Genomic DNA, 20,774 nt, shown 5'->3' with positions numbered 1-20,774 from the left:
TGGCTTGTGCACCTTCTACTATTCACTTGCTCATCTCCACACGTTCATTCAGCTCTTCCCTCCCCTGTGCTTCTGCCGGTGCTGTGAGCCCCAGGGGAGGCTTGGCAGATGGACATGGGGACAGTCATGAGTGAAAAATAAGCATTCTTTTGATTTTCATCTTAGTTTCCAATGTGCTAGACTTTGCTTTTCATATCTGTGTGATTTATTTGTTATTCTTCTTAATGGTGGTGCTTCTCTTTTTGATGTTGGTCCCAGTTGATTCAGTGTTCGTCCAGCTATCATGAATTTGTGGTGTTCTGTCACATCCACTTTACTGGTGGTGCTGTTTGAAGGATACAGGATCCTAAAATAAGGTTGTCTGGGTCATAATTGGTGATGAAAATAATGAATGACCAATCTTTAGATAAGAAAGATGGAGTGATATTTATTGAGCCAATTTACTGCAGACTAGCCTGGAAGTGCTGTCTCCCCCAAGGAAGAAAGCTCTCCTGAGAAGCATGGTCACCTCATGGCTGTAGACCATTTCACAACAAAGAAAACACAGGAAGCCTGACAGGAATATAATTTTCTTCCAAGTCACAAGGATCTGTTGTGCTGTAGTTTAGCACATATGTAGCAGTTCAGCTTGACTTCAGTCCTCTGGGAAAAAGAGCTTACCTTGAAAGAAGTGATGGTATTGGCGTCAGAGAAAGGGAGACATTCATCCCTGTCTTTAAAGAGTGCATTGTTTGCTTTGGGAAAATGTTTGAGCAGATGTACAGTGTGTTTTTGGTGGGTCATAAGTCAGGCTGCTCTGGGAAAAACAAGTTTTAGGTTGAGTCACGGTTGAACCAGATTGGCTTCCCCATACACTTCAAGATGTGAAAGCTTCTTGTTATTGTTATTGTTTTCATCACAATGAAAGGGCTTGCACTTGAAGTGTGGCATTTTGTGGGGTTTTGGACTGAGGCTCATGCCTTCCACATGTAAATCAGCAAAAAATATGGCTGCGTCAGGTTCCTCCTCCCTCCCTCCCCTCCAGACGTGGACTCCACTGAGCCCAGATGGAGAACTTCAGGACCTGAGGGTCTCGAAGTCTCTTCATTTTCACACTGCCCTTCTGGAATCAAACAAGACCACCCATGGGAAACTCTAATGTGCAATCGAGATACAGTACAGAGAATTTAATTATTTTTAAGGCAAGCTGTCTTGAGGATTCCAAAAAACTGATCTATTGGCCAAACTGGCGGGCCTGGGAAAAGGGGAGGCACCAGGGGAGTTTAGAGGAAATTTTCCCTCACTGTAAGTTTCGCAGTATCAGAGACAGAGCCTGTTATGGGCCTGGCACAAAGACTCAGGTTGCCAGCAGGGGGAGTCAGGACAGTCTGCCAGGGCCTGAGGCTCTGGAGTGACTCCACAGGCCATGATGGCAGAAGGCCCGGGGATGCTGGGCTGCATGGAGGACCTGAACTGTCTCTGCTCAGATGGGAAGTGGGTCCTGCATCCTCTGATAGGCATCAGGAGGGCTGGTGGTTGTGGTACAACAAGGACAAGCTATAGAGGAGAATTCACACGGGGCTTTAGGAACTCTGTCAGGGAGATGAGAGAGAGGTTGGCGCAAAACAGGGTGGGCTAGAGGGAAAGGGACTGGTGGCCAGGCTGCTCAGATGGAAAACAGGGGCTGATGTTGGATGGTCAGCCAGGAGGAAGGTTGACTGAGCTCAGTGCTGGGCATGTTGTAGGGCAGGAAATGGGATGAGAGTGAGGCTAGAGGCCAACTAGGGAGCATCTGAGCATCGAAAGCTACAGCTAGTCCGGGCTGTGGGAGAAGCTGCCCCCACAGCAGAGAGAGGCCCTGGAAATAGGAAGCTCAGTGTCCAGGCCCTGGCCCCTGGCCTCCCGGGTCCTTGGAGTTATTCCCCTTCCACTGCCCTGCTCCTCTCTCTGCTGACTTGGGGCATTGGCGATGGTGGTTGGCTTAGAGAATTTTCTATGTCCCAAGGAGGAACATATTTTGGGGAAGAAGTTTGTCCTTTTATAATGGGCAGAATTCAGACTCAGCCCTTGCACAGGGCTCAGCACCACAGAGTTTTGACTGACAAACTATTCAGCATGAGGTTTAGGGGGAAGCAGGGCTGGAAGAGAAGGAGGAATGGACAGCCCACAACTGACAGCAGAGGGCTGCCTGGAGTATGCTGTTGCGTGTTGAAAGTGGTTCAGTGAGTCAGTGAGACTTCAGTCATGCTCGCTAGAGATCCATTTATTACGGCCCCTCAGTCCCACTGCCCGCCCCATGGGAGTCCTGTCTCTGCCCCAGGAAAGATGGTCAGGCACAGAGGAAGGTCAGCCTCACACCTGCTATGAGCAGCGCTTCATTATTCTCTTTATCCAGGGAAGGTAGGGTGACACCTTCATGAAGACTCCTGGAGGGGTCTCACTCTCTTGTCCATAGGAGGAAATGCCCTGGAGCACATTTTCACAGACAAGGGGGCCCCCAGAGTCCCCCTGGAAGCAGAGAGGAAAGAATGAGCTTGAATCCTCGTGGTCCTGCCCTTCTAATCACCCCTAGGGTCAGTGATGTCTCAGGGGGCCACATGTGAGATCAGCCTTGTCACCTCCCTCATCCCAGGGCTCCAGCCTGGCTCTGACTGTTATAAGGAGCTCCACCCAGGCCAAGGCTTTCTCTCCAATCCTCAGGGAAATTTTGGTGAAAACTCTGCTGTGGGATGACTGATCCTTCCTCAGCTTTCACCCCTGATCTACTCCAGGGAAAAAACTAAAGACGGGATTAATGGACCCAGGCAGCCCACCTGTCCAGCTGAGGCATGAAGATATGGCCACTCCCATCCCCTAGAGCTCCCCATTTATTCTCTCCCCGGGTCTGTCTAGGTAGATGCTGGAAACATTACCTCAGAGCCAGTCTTAATCTTCTTTGCTTCCCCTACACAAATCTGCGTGGCCCCGTTGTAATAGCCAAGGAGGCAGGAATCACACATCTCATCCTTCTGCACGGTCAGCTTCACTTCCTGCAGAGTGGTTGCTAAAATGCCCATTGAGACTTTCCCCAAGCCGGCCACGCTACACACCTGTCCAGGCCTCACCTGGGTCTTGCCCCTGGGCGGGCTGAAGGGCCCCACAGCTGTAGTCAGCTTAGCCTCTCTCTCTCCAGCTGATGGGAAGAGGCAAGAAAGTCCAGCTCAGCCACTGCCCTGCGGCCTGGACAGCACAATGGGGCTGCACTGAGTTCTCTCTCCCCTGAGCCACTGGGACTAGTCAGGTGGCCGTGATGGGAAGGAAGGAAGGGACAGGTTCCAGTGGGAGGGGAAGAAATCAGGACCCAGGACAGCATGAGCAGTAGGGAGATTCCCTTACCTTTAATAACATGATGTCATTGAAGAGGTTGTTAGGATTATGGTGTGGGTGGTGGACGGCTTCTCTCACAGGGATGGCCTGTTGGGTCCTCTCCTGCTCCTGAATGTTGTGGACCCCCAGGGTCACGTTGATTGAGCTGCACAGAAAGTAGAGTGGGGACAGGAGGGGCATGGAGTCACAGAAGATCCAGCCCTGGAGCCATGAAGGGCGGGTGACAACCAGGGCAGGGCAGGACTGCAGCAAGGGACAATCGAGACAACAGGAGCTCTGGGTGCTGAGTGACTGTCCCCTGTGCTTCTGAAAAACAATGAGGGAAGGACACTTGGAAGCTTGTCTTGCCCTCGGGCAATATTGTGAAAATACTCTGAGTTTGCCTTTTGATCTAAGGCATGCTTTCATCCTCCACAGCTGCTTTAGTGGACCAGTGTGGTCTCTCTTCTCAACTGAGCCACTTGCTCTCACCTCTGACCCTCTGACTCCAAAGCTTATCTGTCCTGTTTCTCAATTTCCATGGACCAGTCCTGGTCTCAGATGGCTCCTCTCATGAGCTCTCATGGCCTTGAGTTACCAGGAGCCGTGGGAGCTCCCTAGGCTTCAGCCCCTGGGCAGAGGACAGCGGTCCCTGTAGGGGTCTCAGGAGTGTCAATTGTCTGCGGCCCCCCACCTTCCCCAGGAGTGAGCAGCCATCAAAACAAAGTCCTTTCTCACGAGGACACTGCCACACCTGCCTTCATTCTCCTCCTCCACAAAGTGAGCCAAAGCCATATAGTGGTAGGAATGGGGCCTGGCCTCATGTCCTCTGATGATGTCCTCTGAAAGAAAAGACTGGAAGATGTGCTTTCTGGGAGTGGCTGTGGTCAGGAGGGAAGGCTCTGGAAGGTGGTGATTGATGGTGGGGTCTATAGTGCCCTGCAGACACTGGGGCAGAGTCCTCCCAGGTTCCCCTTGCAGCAGAATAACCTTTTCTGAATGCCAAGCCTCAGAACGCCCTGTGAGAAAAGGGAGGACAGTGCTTGTTGTCCCCGTCCTACTTCTGCCCTTGCATGGAGGAGATAAGAGCTGTCTTCACGATGGTGGAGCCCAGGGGATTGTGGACAGGGCTCCCCTGATGCCTTCTGTCTCAGTGAGTCTCCCAACCCCTCTGAGCCTCTGCTAATGTCCCACCTGGTGCCCATATCTCATAATCTGTCTGTGAGCTTATGGAGTTTGAATTTATAAAATGCTCGTGTCTTAGGGCGTAACCCATCCTAGGATCTCAGTGAACCTTTTTTGCCTGCGTGAATGAATGGCCTTCTCTTAGTTTTAAACTGAGGTTTGGTGGGCTTTGTGCTGGTAGGATTGAAGGCCAATGGCATGCAGGAAGAACTTTGTGTAACAGCCAAGGGCTTGGGAAGGCAGTGAAAAGTGTGGCTGTAAATGGCTGCCCAGGGCTGTGACAGAAGTAAATCACCGAGCGGGTCCTGGGTGCAGTCTTCCACCCCCTTCTGAGATCTACTGCAGCCTGGACTCCCGTCCTGGGCAGGGATGAGGGGGTGACAGCACTGAGAAATGAAACTGGTTCTTGAGGTGGGCCCAGGGACAGGTCCCACCACTGCAGTCGGTTTGTCTGAGCTGCCCTTTCCTGAGTTGAAGGGAGGGATTTTAATTACTTGTCTTTTGTAGCATCACACCCTCTGCTGAATGCCTTGCTATGAAGAACCCGCTTTCCAGGTGATAAGAGAGAGGCTCACGCACGAACTATTTCAGTGAACATCCTCCCTTCTGGCCATCCTTGTTAAGTGTCTATGTAGCATTGGGCTTGTTAGTCTTGGCCTGGGATGGGAGCTGGGGTCTAGAAAGTTCTCGGGCTGAAATTGAGGAAAATCCCTGAATGTGCTGGGCAGAAGGGTCAGGTGTACAAAGGGTTGTGTGAGATGAGCTGGAGCCTCTGGAATGTGGATGGTCACTCACCTGTCCCAGCCTTGAGGGGCAGAAGAAAGGCCAAGCCGAGCAGGAGTCGCTGCATCTTTCCTGAAGTTCTGCTCAGGTCAGAGCTGCTGGTGTTTCTTCCTTCCAGACACACGGTCCCCGAGTGGAAGGCAGGGGTGTGGCTCAGGGCCTCACAGGACTCCTAGGGCTGTGCCCCTGGTTTTTCTGTATTATTGGGGAAAGTGGTTTGTCAAAGTTCTTAGGCTTGGGTTAGGTGACAGTAGCACTGTCACCACACTTGCACTCTGGGTACTGAATCACAAGGTGAAAGCAAGAAGAACAAACAAGAAAGCAAAGCCTGTGATAAAGCCAGCAGGGGAGCTGGACCCCAGAAGCCCCTCAGTGACTAAATCTAGAATGTCTCCATTTGCCAGCCGTTGGCTCTTTTTCCATCCTGATAAACTCATGAATAATTATTTAGCAAGCTAGCTCCAGGGAGACGGGCAAGATGGCTCCTGCCATTGAGAAGACATCAGTCAGCTGGAGTAGACTGAGAATCTGTGGTTAACGTGCAGGCTGGTAAGGTCTGTGGTGGGGCCTCCACTTGGTGGCGGGAGATAGAGACTGGACTTGCCTTAGGGGTATGTAGAGCTGGACACACTCAAACACCCCAAATGGTAACCCCACTTCTTCTCTGACCACCATTCCAGCCTCATATTTTGGAATACTCAGAATTCACTCTTTAAATCTAAATATTCTGTGATCAAGAGAGTTTCTCTCATCTCAAAATTTTGAACAAAAGTCCTGGACCTGGTATTCATTGGACCAAAGCAAACCATCAGCAGGTCCATTGGAGTTGAGTGGCCTGATTGGTTCATTCTTGGGTCGTATAGCACCCCTGGGCCTGAGGTGGGGACTGCTCCACACAAATTCTAGTGCCTGTTTTGTGGGGAGAGGGTTCTCCTAAAGGAAGGCTGGTTACTGTTGCCAAGTGATGGGGACTTGGATACTGGTCATCCTAATAATTACTATCCACTATGTGTTCTCTGCCCAGGGTCCAGTGAAACATGGCTATCACGTCCATGGGCCCAACAGTCATAAACATTTGCAAACAGATTATCCCAACACTCTCACCAGTGTGATGACTGATGACAGAGTAGTGGAAAGGAAGGCATTAGGAGTTCTAAACAGCCCCATCGCAGTTGTGTTAAAGCAACAGCTTCTTATGAAGACATGAAAAAAGAGGGAAAGGCAACCTGCTTAAGCATTAATGATGATGACCTCTAGGTGGTGGCATTCTCGGGATTTTAATGTTCTTGTTGCTATGTCTGCCTTTCCCTGTCTTTCTGTGATGAACATGTATTGCTTTTCTACCCAGTAAACATTTTCCCGTAGTCAAAGCACATGCATCAGTGGCAACCATTCAGCAGACCAATTCTTTCCAGTCTAGCCTTCTTTAAGCTGGATATTTTAAAAACGAGTTTACTTTTCTGAATCCATTCTTATAGAGAAGATTTAGACATTGCTGAAAAATATAAGAAAAATTTACCCAGTAGGCTATAGGCTATAGGCTATTTTGGTGAATAAAGGAGGAATCAACGATTTCCATTCTAGACATGGAAGTTTATGAAGTCCCTAGCAGCCTCCCCTGCAGCCCACACTGCCCAGGGCAATTCTGGCCTTGACCCCAGAGAAGATCAATCCTGTTCTGTCCAATCCTGTCCAGATCAATCCTGGGGGCACCTGAGTCTGGGCCCTGCAATCTGAAGTATTGTTCTTTTTATCGAGGGCAGATAGCTTGAGATGCCGATGAAGACAAACGGAGATTTCCCCTTGTTTTTTCCAAAGGAGATTACACCGTGGGCCATGTTGTTACACACGAGGGGCCCCTGGAGTCCCCTGTGCACAGAGAAGGGAGAAGTCTCAGTCAGAGCCCTCTGGCTCCCCCTTCGCAGCATAGTTTTCTCCCTGTTGCTCTCCTGCCCCTCTCTCAGGGCCCAGCTATTCAGATGTCTAGTAGCTGATTGATTACCATTCACCTCGATTCTGTGTGTCAGCCGGGTAGGTGGATCCTCTGTGACCTACTCACCCCATGAGCCTGTGTCCTGGCTGTGTCCTCTCTCATGCTCAACCCAGTCCCAGGCCCTGCTCTTGTTGTGCCATGGACAAAGGTGAAGACATTGGCTGGAGGGAGATGCCTGGGCTCCACATGCTGGGAACAGCAAGCCTCCACCCAAGACTGGACTCAGGTCAACCACTGCTTGTTAGGTGGGAGAAGGCCTGGCCATGTCACCCCAGCATCACTGTGTCCCTGGGGCAAGGGTTGGAAGATCCTTGTCTCCTTACACTTGCCCCGGCCTTCTTGTCCTTAGGGTTCCGCACGCACAGCTGGATGGACTAGTTGTAGTTTTTGAAGCGGTCATTGCACTTCTGCTCATTCTGCACTTCTGCTCATTCTGCACTTCTACATCCACCTCCCAGAGTGTGTTTGCCTTTCTGCCACTTGCAAATTTTCCCTAGCCTGCCGCACTGAACACCTGCCGTGGCCTCAGCCAGTCCTGGCTCTGTGGCAGGGCGATGGTCTTCACAGCTGGGTTGAGTTGAGCCTTTTTTTGCAGCTGGTCAGAAATGTGAGAGACGGCAAGTCAGGTCCCGCCCCCTGCTGGACTCAGAACCAGGGGTGAGATTGCCTCTACCCCCTGCCTGGAGTCTCCCAAGCTCCCTTCTATTACATTGACCCAATAGAACAGTCATGTTGGAAGAACGGAGGGGACTGAGACCCTGAATGAGCTGCCTGCTCTTTTGTGACCTGTGCAGTTTCACCTGAAAGTCAGCAAGAAGGTACCTTCAGTAGCATGATATTGTTGACCTTTTGATTATCGTTATAATCCTTATGAGGGAAGGTTTGAACACAGGAATGGCCTGCTGGCTGTTTTTCACTTTTCTGATATTGTGAGGCCCCAGGATGACACTTCTTTTTCTCTAAAGAAAAGATTGATTGGGTCAGCCACAGGAGCTAGAACTCAGTCTCTGAAAGGCAGGTTGAAGTTCCAGCCTAAGGCACACCTGTAGCTGAATCAGATAGGGAAGAAGAGAAAGTGGACAGTGTCACCCGTCTGTGCTCTGTGGCAGGGACCCAGCCTCGTTCTTCAGCAGCCTGTCTGTCACCCAGGTCTCGCTCCACACGTTCCACCCCTGAATCCCACAGTCGCTGTGTCCTGGCCTGAGCAGATCAGATTGCTCCTCTGATTAGTCATTGGCTCTGTGTACTCAGGGACCTTCCTCAGTTATGGGCCGCGGTATGGTACCAGGGTTCCCAGGAAGACAAGGATCCATTTGTAATCCTCATCTTCCATTACAGTTAGCTGCTCTCAGTACGAACTTGTCTCATACCAGGACCCCTCCTTCATCTGCTCCAGCTTTCTTTGTCATTGTAGGAAAGGACAGATGCCATGTGGGGCTGGCAATGCCTTCTGGCCCCTGCCCCATCTGATCTTCCCTGAAAGAGAAAATTGCCCTGAATCTCTGTGTTCATGGAAAAACGGGAACGGACATTGGCTGGTGGCCTAAACCCATTGGATGATCTGAGGCTGGAGTGGTTGTAGTGTCCTCAGAGACCCAACACAATGAGAGGGGGCTGCAGGCTTTAGAGGGCAGCTGGCAGGCTTGCAGCATGGCTTGTTTCCTGGCCTAGTTCTCAGTTTGCACCAAGAGATGAGAAGCTCAGCCCTTCATATACTTGTTATATGAGCAAACACACTTCATACACTTGTTAAGGAGACTCTCCTAGAAGACCTGGAAATTACTGTCTCCCTCTGACCCTGGTTGCTTCTTTCGCCCTGAGCTTCTCAGACTTCTGTGTCCTGCTTACTTCCAGGATGGGTCTAGTCTGACTGAACATTTTGTGCTCATGGAGCTGAATTCTCTTGCTTCTTTCTCCCCCATCCTGGGTCAGGCACATAGTACATACCCCAGAAATGCTTGTCAGGTACATGAATGTCCAGTCCTCAAATCTGCTTTGGTCAGCAGCTGGAGAGGAGTGATTTTAATGAAATCTGAACTCCAGCACAGTTTATCTTTCTCAGGCAAACAGAGGGCAGCATACAAAGGATGGGAATTCAGAGTGAGGTGGGGAAATAGGCTGGAGTGGCTGGGTGGGAGCCAGACTCCACTAGGGTCGTGGGAGCACTGGTAAGGCAACACTCAGATGGCTCAATTAGGTTCTGGATATCTCCTCTGGTAGAGCGGAGTTGCTATGCAGAATGGGGACACGGTGAAGGTCACACTTAGCAAACTGAATAGTAGCTGGGTCTTCTATGCTTGATCCAGGCAATAGCTGCGGGATAGATAACCACTCATTGCTTTGGAGAATGGGAATTATAGCGCTTATTCCAGCTTTCCCTTCCACCAAAATCATGTGCTATCCTAATACTAACTCATTTTCAAGCTGACAAGAATTTGAACCTTGGAAGTGAGAAGACCCACCAGGTCTCTTTGGGAGTGGATTTCTTTTGTGTAATTTCTCCACACTGCATATCTAGCGACAGATCTGGGGATCAGCAAATTTCTGGGAATGGACCGAGGGAAGGAAGGATCACAAGGAAAGCCTCATTGGGACACTGTGGAAGCATCTGATGGAATAAGCCAGGCCTCTGAGGATCTACAGGGGCACTTAACTCCTCCAGCCCTGGAGGGTAGGAGATTGGCCATTAAGAACATAAGCAGCAGCATCTTCTTTGACAGGCTGATCAGGTCTGAAGTTGTACGTGCTTTTTTCTTCCAGGCTTTTCAATCGTAGAGGTGAAGCAAGAAGGAGCCAGCTCAGTGACCACCAATTTCCTCCCAGTTCTATAGATTCCCAAGATTAGAGACTTCATCAGATCACTCTTCCCCTTAGAAAGAGGGGTTTGTGTGGTGATGGTTTTGCAAGAACCACATTCTTAGGGTGTTGATCACATGACCACGTTCACTTAGAAAGTACTGGACAGTTTGAATGGAGAAGGAGCTTTGGTGGGCTTTGGCATTAGCCAGACATGATGTCCCCTTTCCCTGAGTGGGATCCTCCAAGAACATGAATATGACCCCACAATGCCTTGAATTTGAAATTAGGCAACTGTCTACTTCCTAAAATAGCATGCATCTATGCAATCCTACTTTTTGCACAGCTATATTTTTTTATGGCCCAAGAGTTTTTACTTTTATTTTTGGTGTAAATGTCAAAGTACCAGCACTGGTCTCTCCTAAAACACCCCAGCCAAGAGTCAAGTCTTCCATCAGCTTCTTGGTAGTTTTCGTCAACAGCAAACTGTTGAGGTCGGGGTGAGAGCAGGGATTGGGGATGATGTGCTGATGGAAGGCTGTTGAGAGTGCTTGGAAGAGAAGGCAATGACAGAGTAGGAGAGTTTGAGAGGAGGATTTGACAGACAAATGCACGTGAGTTCACTCTGTGGTGCCAGGTTGCCCCAATAAAGCTAATGTTGTTCTCAACTTCTTGATATTTCAAAGTTTTAAAAGACTCCAGTGTTAAAGTAGTTTCGGACATGCAGATAGAGACTGAAAGGGGAGAAACAAAGCTTTGCCTCTCATTCTGAGTTTCTATGGTCACTCTTGTCCCACCTGGCACAGGTAATCTTGTGTGACAGTGAAGAACACGATGGAGGCAAAGATTCTGCCCCCAAGGCTCCCTGTCCCTGGTGAGGAAACTGGTATGGTTGCTCTCGGAGTTCTCTGTGCACAGGAGCTGGAGGGCTGTCAGGTTTTGGATGGGAGAAGTCTCAAGGCATCATGCTACTAACAATATGGGCAATCAGCTTGACAGTTTAAATTATTGTTCTTTGTTCTTATATAATTTAATATAGATATCAGAAGACTTCTGAAGTCTTATCTCAAAGTGGTTATAATGTTTTGCTGCTTTTGCATCTGCTGGATCAGTCATTGCCCAGACGGTGGAACATGTCACGTGTCTTCTCATTTTCATTCCCTGTCCCAGACATGGTTGTTGCTTACAGGGGACCTCACTGTTCTCCTGCCTCTGATGATTGATGCCTACCCCCTACCCCTGATTTGGAATCCAAAGGTATGTTCAACAATGTTGTAGTGATTTATTAATCAAACGTGTGTTAACCTGTTGAGTTGTGAAGTACCTATTAAATAATGTCTATGAAGTTTTAGAAGTATAGAAAATCAAAGATGGTAGAATGCAATTTTTTCCCAAAGCAGTTGTTTATCATTTGAGTGTGTTTCGTCACTTAAAACCATGAGAGTTTTCACAATTTCCGCAGCTGGTTTTGTTACCAAAACTGGAGACTGTTCCCTCGTGGTGAGTTAAATCAGACTCTTCACCAGAAGTAGTTGTGTCTCAAAGTATATTAAATAAGAGACCATGGGGAATCATTTCCCAAGTCATGGTGTCCCCGAAAACAGGGAAGCTGGGACATCCATTTCAGGGGGGAATGAATATTCAAAAGGGAGAGGTGGGTGTTCTCTTGTGCTGGCTCACATGGAAGACATGCTTCCACACACACTGCAGGTTTTGGTAATAAGGCCTAAGCCATCCTGGAGAGCTCTTAGCATTAAAGATAAGGCAAAGGTCGTAGGCATAGCTCTCTGGTGAGGTTTGGTCTGGTTCAGGGTGGTTGGTGATAGCACCTCATTAACATAAGAAAAGGAAAAAGAACAATTTGGAGAACAGTTAAAATATCCAAACCCATCCCTCAGCTCCTCATCGTGACTAGGGGGTGACAGATTCTTGTACATTTGGATATGCTAGCACAAGTTTCTTATACAATCTATAAACAAAATTTGGGAGAGTTTATTCTGAGCTGAAATCTGAGGACCATGGCCTGGGGCTTTTCTTCCTGAAGGAAGAAAGGACACCAGGGAAGTGAGGTATACAGAGTGGTTATATACTCCCAAACAGGCTGTTTCACATATGATTGAAATGTCCCTACCACAATATTCACAAGATTGGCCTGTCAGCACAGGGCTTGATGGACACAGCAGGTAGTGGGTCTGCTATCTCAGTGGGCGTAGCAGGAGGCAAGTCTATCATCTCGAGCTGGGGGGTCACAGGTGAGCACAGCAATCAGTTCCTAGCCTAAGGAAAGATGCTTAATCCTTAAGGGAATGCCAAAATTGGGAGGGGGAGGAAAGTTTTGCCTTTATCTCAAGGGCCTTTGTTCTTGCCATAGGGAATATCTAAAGCAGATATACACTGCATGCTCAATGGCCTTGGTCAGGCCCTTTTGGAAAGGCAAGGTCAGGCTGAATTAGCTTTACACCGAATGGCTTCCTCATATACTCCAATATATTCTATTACTTGCCATTTTCATTCGTCACTCCAAATAGCTTCTTCTACAATCAGAGCTTTGCTCCTTTTGTGTTACAGGAGATTCTTTTTTACTATTACTTTTTAAATTGTGGTAAAATATACATAACGTAAAATGGAGCTATTAACCATTTTTACGTGTACAGTTCAGTGGCATTAAGTATATTCACATTGTGTGCAACCATCATGGTTATCCATCTCAAGAACTGTTTTTCTTCCCAGATGGAAACTCTGAACCCATTAGACAGTAACTTCCCTTTGCCCTGTCCCCTTAGTCTGAGGAAATCACCATTCTACTTCTTGTCTTCATCAATTTGCAAGAGATTCTTATGCAAATACAAGAGCCTTGAGCATGTTCTCTTCTTAAGCCTGACTCCTTATTTATCAATTAGACCTTTTTAGGCAGTAGGCCAACTCTAAGCCAGCAGAGTACAGAAGAAGAGCTAGGGAGGGAGCAAGGTATGGCACAAAGTTTGCCTGAACTCATCCTTCTGGCCCCGACCACCACGAGGAAGTGGAGGGTCCTCCTAACTTCTCGTGAATGTGTTCAGGTTGAACAGAGAGGCCTGGAGCTCCACACTTTGGGATATTTTGGATGAGAAAGTGAGAGAGGAGAAGGAGGATTCTTTATGTGAATGGGGTATTGATGTTGTCAGGGACAACTGAGAGGTGCTTGATGCCTCCTAAGGGCATCTGTTCCTGTTTCCAAGGAAATAACAGCCCCAACAAAAAGTGGTTGTCTCCACTGGGGCTCTGCTTCTCTGCCCTTTCTGCAAAACTCACTGTCCTGAGAAGGAGGAATATAAGCGGCATTGCCTCCAGAAACCACATCCCTAGTCTTGATCCTCAGTGGAGCTGCTCACTAAGGTGGAGGATGGGATCTTCCTCTACAAGTCTGATCTCCTTCATGACTGACAGGTTAGCTTGGCATGAGGCATGAGAAAGCTCAGCTTGAGGCTGAGTCTAGGAGGTCCTGGTTCTTGGGCTCTGAGGAGAATTCTGGACGTGAAACAACAGATCTGGTTACCAGACCTGGATAGTTTGTGGAAGTGGACATGGTGGGGAAGGGAGCTCATTGTCAGGACTGCTACACACTGAGTTGGGGCTCCTGGCTTCTGTGGGCAGCACAGTGTCATCATAGCACGGCCCGGCTTCTTCCTTAATTCTCAGGTTCTTCCTGTTGTGATTAGTTGCTCAGCTCTGGTCTGTATCAAGCATGCTTCAGATATATCTTACCTGAAAAGTTTGTGTCCTTGGGGTAGACTGTCCAGAAGACCTGGAAAACACTTTCTTTTGCCTGTGCTGGTTACTTCTTTGTCCCTGAGCATCTCAGACACTTGTGTCCTGCTCCCTTCCAGAATGAGGCTGGTTTGTAAGTCCTGAATATTTTGAGCTGATCAATCAGAATACCCTACTACGTTTCTCTTCTGTCTTGAGTCAGACACATATGAAATACCGTTAAAAGTTTGTTTGATGCAGGAGTGAATAACACACAAATTTGCTTTGGCTTGCCTGTGTGTGGGAGATGTCCACATCTGAAGACCTGCTGGGATTTATCTTCTTAAGGCATTGAGCTTTCAGAACAATGAAGGCAGATGCAAAGTTGGGAGCTCAGAGTGAGACGGAGAAATGGGGAAGAGAGGCCTGGGTGGCAGCCAGTCTCCACTAGAGTCTTTGGCACAATGGTGAGGCAACAGTCTATGGATCAGTTAGGTTCTGGGTATTTGGCCTGGCAGAACTGAGTGGCTCAGCTGTAGTTGGACAAGGTGAAGGTGACACCTAGGAAGCTATTAGTAAGCCCTTCTGCTTTTGATCCAGACAACAGCTCTTGAGATAGAGGACCACTCTTAGCTTTGGGGAATGGAATGTTATATCCCCCATTTTCAGCTTTCCCTCCACCAGAATCCTGTGCCATCCTAATACTTGATCAGAGTCTTGGTTACAAGTGAGTGGACCATGAAAGGAAAAGGCCCACCATTGCCCTTTGAGAAAGTTTTCATTTCTATCCTTTGTGGGAATTGTTTTGGACAATAGTAGCGGGGCTCAGCAAATTCCTGGGTTGGACTGAGACAAGGTTGGGTCACAGAAACAGCCTGGCTGGGGCTCTCTGCAAGAGCTGAAGGTGTTGCGAGAACCAGATTCTTAGGCAGTTGCTGAGTCAGCCTGACCACATTCACTAGGAGGAAATACTGGGCTCTCAGAATAGGGCTTTGGGGACTCTGGCCTGAGTCTGAAGTGATGCTCCCTACCTTGGTTGAATTCTGGGTGTTCAAAGAGCCTGAATATCACCCCACAATGCCTTGCATGTGTGATTAGCATCAGCCTACTTCCTAAAATACCATCATTTGATCCAATCCTTTCCTTTTTAGTCTTTTGCTGTTTGAATCCTGAACTCTTTTTCCACATTTGTGCAAAAGTGCCCTTGGGGCCTGCTTCCTGGTCTAGTGGTTAAGTTCAAGGGCTCCTCTTTGGCCCCCTGGGGTTCACCAGTTCTGATCTTCGGCGCAGACCTACACACTGCTCATCAAGCCACACTGTGGCAGCATCTCACATAGAAGGACTAAAAGGACCTACAACTAGGCTAAACAACTATGTACTGGGACTCATGGGAGGAAAAAAAGAAAGAGGAAGATTGGCCACAGATGTCAGCTCAGGACCAATGATCCTCACCAAAAAGCATACTTTAATAAAAAAAACAGTGCCTTCCTCTGGTCTCACCTGAAAGGCACTAGCCAAGAGCCCAGTCATCCATCAACTTCTGGGTAGTTTCAGACAATGGCAGAATCCTGGATGTGCAGGTGCAGCATGGAGGTTGGAGAGGAAGTAGAGATTGGGTGTTAAGGAGAGTAGAAGGAAGGTAAGGAGACACCAGAAGGGGAGCCTTAGAGGAGGGTTGAGGATGAACGCGGTTGAGTTCAGTGTGCACTCCCTGCAGACCACTTTAGTTCTGGGTGAGGTTACTAAGCACAAGCTTGTCATGATTTTACCAGTTCCCAGTCACTCATTAGGTCCTTAAATGCACAGAGTCTGCACCTGGAGAGAGAAAGTGGGAGGAATTTTGTCCTTTTTCAGTACCATTCAGTGTGCAAAACACTTTCTTGCCCCAGTTCTGCTGCTGAGGTTCCCTTAATAGAGAAGAATGCAGAGCTTAAGGAGGTGGTGGGCCTGGCCGCCAACATGGTCAGGAAGGAATTGTCTCCTGGAGGTGAGCGTTGTGAGGTGTGGAAATCTTTTCAGCAGGGCAGCTGGAGGCAGAGAGCTGCCTGGGAAGTGGTGACAGGCACAGAAAGACATGGAGGTGACATGTCTGCCCTGGGTGTTTCCTGGGGACTGAGTCCTGAGACTGGGCTGTGCTCTGGGTTCTAAGTAGATGTTGCAGAGAGGAAGGGCTGAATGGGGGACTCTTCCAGTGCTCTCTCCTTCTCCCTCCCCACCATCAAGTATTCTTTCCATTTGCCAATGCAAACAGTTAATAATCAGACAGTTATCCTCCCAGGCATGCTAGTAAAAGAGAATTCCTGTGGGCAGATGGTAGGAAATATGGAGAGTGACTGAGTATTGTCAAAGATGTATTCTTGATTTAAATTTTGTTGATAAATGGCTTACACTGAATATTATGACTTTCTGATAAGCAAGACCCATAAAATAATGGTCACACTTACCATCGCATTTCTGAGTATACTCACTTGGATTTAACAAAATATGTCCTCTGTGATTATTTCATTTAAGATCATGGAAATTGCAAAAGTTCAGATGGTATATGTCACCCTACCATGAGTAAAAGCTTCATTTCTTTCAATTATTTTGTTGAGGACATAATGGTTTATAACATTGTATAATTTCAGGTGTACATTTTTACTGATCAGTTTCTGTATACACAGCAAGAGTAATTTACATTTTGCTGGAGGTAGAAAATTCTGTCAGCTCATTCTGTATAGTTACCTTCAGAAAGTATTTAAAGCATGATTTTAAATTAAGTGACTTCAGTCATCTTTTCTTTGAACATGGGCCAATCTTTAGAGTAAAAGTCATGTTATTTTAGGGGCCAGCCTGGTGGCATAGCAGCTAAGTTCACATGTTGCGCTTCAGCAGCCAGTTGTTTGCTAGTTCAGATGCAGGTGTGGACCTAAGCACCGCTAATCAAGCCACGCTGTGGTCGGCATCCGACATATAAACTAGAGGAAGATGCAGCACGGATGTTAGCTCAAGGCGAGTCTTCCTCGGCAAAAAAGAGGGGGATTGGTAGAAGATGTTAGCTCAGGCATATCTTCCTCAAAAGAAAAATAAAATGTCATGTTATTTCAGCCAACATTTGGTGTGGAGTTTTGTATATCTTCAGAGTGTCTAAAACAATAAGTGGACCCTGCTCACATTGAAAATGAGAACATTGGTCCATAGTACAGTGAGGGTTGGTGTGGTGAAGGTTTTAGGGGAAGGACTCTGGCTGTGATGGACCCGTGGGTTGTTTCCATCTCTTGGCCATTGTGAATAGTGCTGCTGTGAACATGGGTATTTTTCAGCTTTTTTCTGCAAGCAAAATTTTTTTTCTTCTATTCCTTGTATGGTTTAATTTTTTGCCTTTAGATGTCTAATCCATTTGAGGGTTATTTTACATTATAGTATGAGGCGTAGATCCAATTTTCTCTTTTTCCCCAAATCACTACCTGGTTGTTCTATCACCGTCTATTAAAAGTTTCTTGTTTCCCAGTGATGTGAGATGTCACCTTTACTCTGTGTTAAATTGGGCTTTCTGTGGAATTTCAGTTCTGCTCTTTGTCCTGCCTGTTCTACACACACCGTGGCACACAGTTTTAGAGTTTACAGTCATCCCTCAGTATCTGAGGGGGATGGCTTCAAGACCCTTGTTGGTAAGAAAATCTCCAGCTATTCAATTCCTTACATAAAATGACAAATTATTTGCATATAACCTATGCGCATCCTTCCTACTGTACATTTTAAATTATGTCTATTACATATAATACTTAATACAATGCAAATGCTATGGCTGTTAATACTGTAGTTGTTGCTTAGGGAATAATGACAAGAAAGAGTCTGTGCATATTCAGTGGATGCAACCTTCATTGTCTGGTCATTCCCCATTGGTTGAATCCTCGGGGGATGCGGAAGGTGCATTGTACTTTAGTATCTACTAGAGGGTCTCTGGTAGGGTGGGGAGGAGAGAGCCTTGCCCTGGGAGAGAGATGTCCTTCAATCCTAACCCAAGGACAGAGGGAATGCATAGTTTGGAGGAGGGAAGAAGTTCATCCTGGTCTCCAAGACATTGAGGGGCATTCATTTGTCCTGAGGAAGAGACCCCATTTTCCTGGATTTGCTCAGACTCAGACGCGTCATACATTTGTTGTGTACTGAATGATGTTGACTGAGCAAATGAGAAATCGGATATTTCTGCCCTAGACGTGGTCATTTATTAAGGCTCTGGCAACCTCTCTGGAGCTGTCCTTTGCCACAAAGAAATGTGGGTAACAGGGAGTGTCTCAGGCTGACCCCGCTGTTTGAAGCATCTCATTGTTCTCCTGATCCGGGGCAGGAAGCTGGAAATACTGGTGAAGACTGCTGGAGGAGTCCGCATCTTATTTCCATAGGAGACAAGGCCCTGGGCCTCATGGTGATACACGAGGGACCTGTGGTATCCACCTGTGGGAGATGAGAGGAAAGGAGATGAAATCAGGCCTACCAACTCCTGCTGTCCTAGGGCACAGGGCTCAGAGAAGATAGGGACTGGTGGGCTCCTTGAATGCAAGGTGTGTTTGAGATGGGAGGCTGTTGAGATGGAGAAGACAAGCTTCTGGAACTTTCCATTGATGGGCCTTAGTCCTGACTGTGGTTACTATCTGTAGCTCACCCCAAGTTAGGTAACTTCTCCTTCTAGAAGACAAGGCTAAACATGTATAGGTTGTGTGCCTGGTGCTCCTCTAATCCCCCAGAGACCAGACTGATAGGGAAAAGCTCCATGTCACTCAGGTCTTGGCCCCAAACTGAGCCTGTGGGGATGTAGTCAGTTCTGACTGGTCAGTACCACTCAGGCCCGTCTGCTTTGGGCAGTGTTGGCTGACACCCTGGGCTTTACCAGGAAGATGGACTTTCTCTTCCTCTGGATCCCCCACACAAATCTACCTTGGGCTGGTGTAGAAATTGAAGTGATAGCTGCACTCCTGATCCCTCTGCCTTCTCAGCCATTCATTCTGGAGTAGGTCTGAAGCATACAGGCCAACCAGGCTCCATCTCACCACAATGCATTTGGCCCCAGGACTAGGCCTGGCCTGTGTCCAAGGCAGAGCACTGAAGACTCCGTTCAGTCTGGCTCTATTCTCCAGCTGGCAGGAAGAGTGCAGGCCCTCAGGGACTCCTGGGCAGAGCTCAACCCTTGCCTCCACCACTACCAGGACACTGTGCCTGCTTCCTCCTCCATGGTCCCAAGACAGGGTGGAGTCCCCACAATGGGAGAAAGCCAGCTGGGCTGGGGAACCAGAGGGTCGGGCAGCTGGTACCTGCAGTAACTTGATGTCATTCAGGTTCTTCTAATGATCACATTCACGGTGGTGGATGCTCTGAGCACAGATATGCACTGCTGGGTGCTTTCTAGCCTCCCCGTGTTGTGGGCCCCCGGGATGACATTTCTATGGCTGCGAAGGAAAGGAGACCAGGAGGTAGATGTGAGGCACAGAAGCTCGATCCCCCAGCTCTGCAGGGCAGGAGGACAGCCCAGGGTGATGTGATTTTAGCTGATAGAATTGAGGGGACAGGAGGGCTCTAGGACTGAGCTGTCTGTGTCCTCTGCTTCTCTGAAACCCTGAGCTGGGGATTGTAGGGGACAGTGGGATGGGACCTTGAGTTTTCCTTCCTGTAGAATAAATTGCTAAGTAGCTTGAATTCATATTTTCAGCACCAATGTGGCCCTTCCATTTCCCCTGTTGCTCTTTTTGATCATGTCCTTCTTTTTTCCTCATTTACATTGGCCCATTCTCTATCCCCAGAACTACCTGGTGTCCTTGTCACCCCTTCATTGCTAGGACCCTGCTTTCAGATGGCCTCTCTCTTGAACTCTTTTTGGCCTGTGTGATTGGTCATCCGGGAAGCTCCTTAGTGCCACATGTTCCTGAGCAGAGAGCTGCCAAGGTACAGGGAAGCACAAAGTCTTCTTGCACCAGGAATCCCCAGCAAGTGCCCGGACCAACTGGAGTCTGGGTCTGAAGATATGCCATGTAGGGATGGGAATGGGGCCTGGCCTCTTGGACTCAGATGATCTCCCCTGAAAGGAAGCATTCGGTACTTATCTCTGTTTTCTCAGAACCCTCGATTTGGGGAACAGTGTGGTGCTCCAGAAAGACTAGAAAGTGGGAGGCTGGAGACATGACACACAGGACAGCAGAGCTTGGGCCTGCAAGAGTCTGCTCCACACATTGGGAGGGCACTCGAGGTTCTTCAGGAAACACTGCTGACTTCCCATCCCAGACCTCAACTCCCTCCCACCTCCCCCAAAGGAGGAGAAGAACCCTTGGTCCAGGCCTGGCCAGCTTCAGCCTCCCCTGTGGAGGAGAGATGCTCTGCTGTTGGATGGCAGCCCACTGGAGTGGCCTCTTCCTGAAGTCCCTGGTACTTTCTTCCTCAGGGAGCTTCACAGATCCCACTGAGTCCAGCTCATGGTCAGCTCATGAGCAGCATGGGACTGGCTTTAATATTCTAGATGTGAGCTGATAGGATTATTATTGCTGTCTCCTTGTCTCCCAGGTTCTGACACATGGATGTCAAAGTGAATTTATTTATTTTTTTGAGGAAGATTAGCCCTGAGCTAACTACTGCCGATCCTCCTCTTTTTGCTGAGGAAGACTGGCCCGCAGCTAATATCCTTGCCCATCTTCCCCTACTTTGTAAGTGGGATGCCTATCTCAGCACGGCTTTTGCGAAGTGGTGCCATGTCTGCACCTTGGATCCCAACGGGTGAAAACCAGGCCGCCGAGAAGCAGAACGTGGGAACCTAACCACTGTAGCACCAGGCCAGCCCCTCAAAGTGAATTTAGAGAGCGCATTTATATAGCGTGTTCTAGGTACCAGGGGCAATTCCAAGAGCTTTATGTACACTAACTAATTTAACTCTTATAGGAACTCTTTGAAGTAGGCATGAAATGATTCCTATTTTAGGACGAGGATCCTGAGGAACTGTGAA

At 48.3% G+C, this 20,774-nt stretch overlaps 1 protein-coding gene across 2 annotated transcripts; it reads right to left on the bottom strand.

The window, feature by feature from the left end:
* Positions 1 to 2,226: 2,226 nt before the first annotated feature.
* LOC100052582 (granzyme H-like) lies at positions 2,227 to 5,465 on the bottom strand. 2 transcript variants are annotated; one of them, XM_070236013.1, is made up of 4 exons: positions 5,305 to 5,465; positions 4,019 to 4,166; positions 3,355 to 3,490; positions 2,227 to 2,487 (listed from the first exon to the last, which is right to left on the bottom strand). In XM_070236013.1, the coding sequence occupies exons 1-4, from the start codon at positions 5,357 to 5,359 to the stop codon at positions 2,341 to 2,343; spliced, it is 486 nt and encodes a 161-aa protein (XP_070092114.1). In that variant the 5' UTR covers positions 5,360 to 5,465; the 3' UTR covers positions 2,227 to 2,340. The 2 variants fall into 2 exon arrangements, 1 of the variants encoding a protein (XP_070092114.1); XR_011426281.1 differs by lacking the exon at positions 4,019 to 4,166 and adding an exon at positions 2,892 to 3,151 and having other exon boundaries at positions 2,353 to 2,487; positions 5,305 to 5,434.
* Between the last annotated feature and the right edge of the window lie 15,309 nt (positions 5,466 to 20,774).

This window comes from Equus caballus, chromosome 1 (genome assembly GCF_041296265.1).
Source record: "Equus caballus isolate H_3958 breed thoroughbred chromosome 1, TB-T2T, whole genome shotgun sequence".
NCBI classification, from domain to species: domain Eukaryota; kingdom Metazoa; phylum Chordata; class Mammalia; order Perissodactyla; family Equidae; genus Equus; species Equus caballus.
Note: the sequence above shows the minus strand (reverse complement) of the source record. Positions and strands in the feature narration are given on the sequence as shown.

Excerpts from the sequence above, each read along its gene's own strand:
- LOC100052582 (XM_070236013.1), bottom strand. The coding sequence starts at position 5,359 with ATGCAGCGACTCCTGCTCGGCTTGGCCTTTCTTCTGCCCCTCAAGGCT. Across the intron at positions 4,167-5,304 it reads GCCCCTCAAGGCTGGGACAG|AGGACATCATCAGAGGACAT; the intron begins GTGAGTGACCAT and ends CTTTTCTTTCAG. Across the intron at positions 2,488-3,354 it reads ATGACATCATGTTATTAAAG|GGGGACTCTGGGGGCCCCCT; the intron begins GTAAGGGAATCT and ends CTCTGCTTCCAG.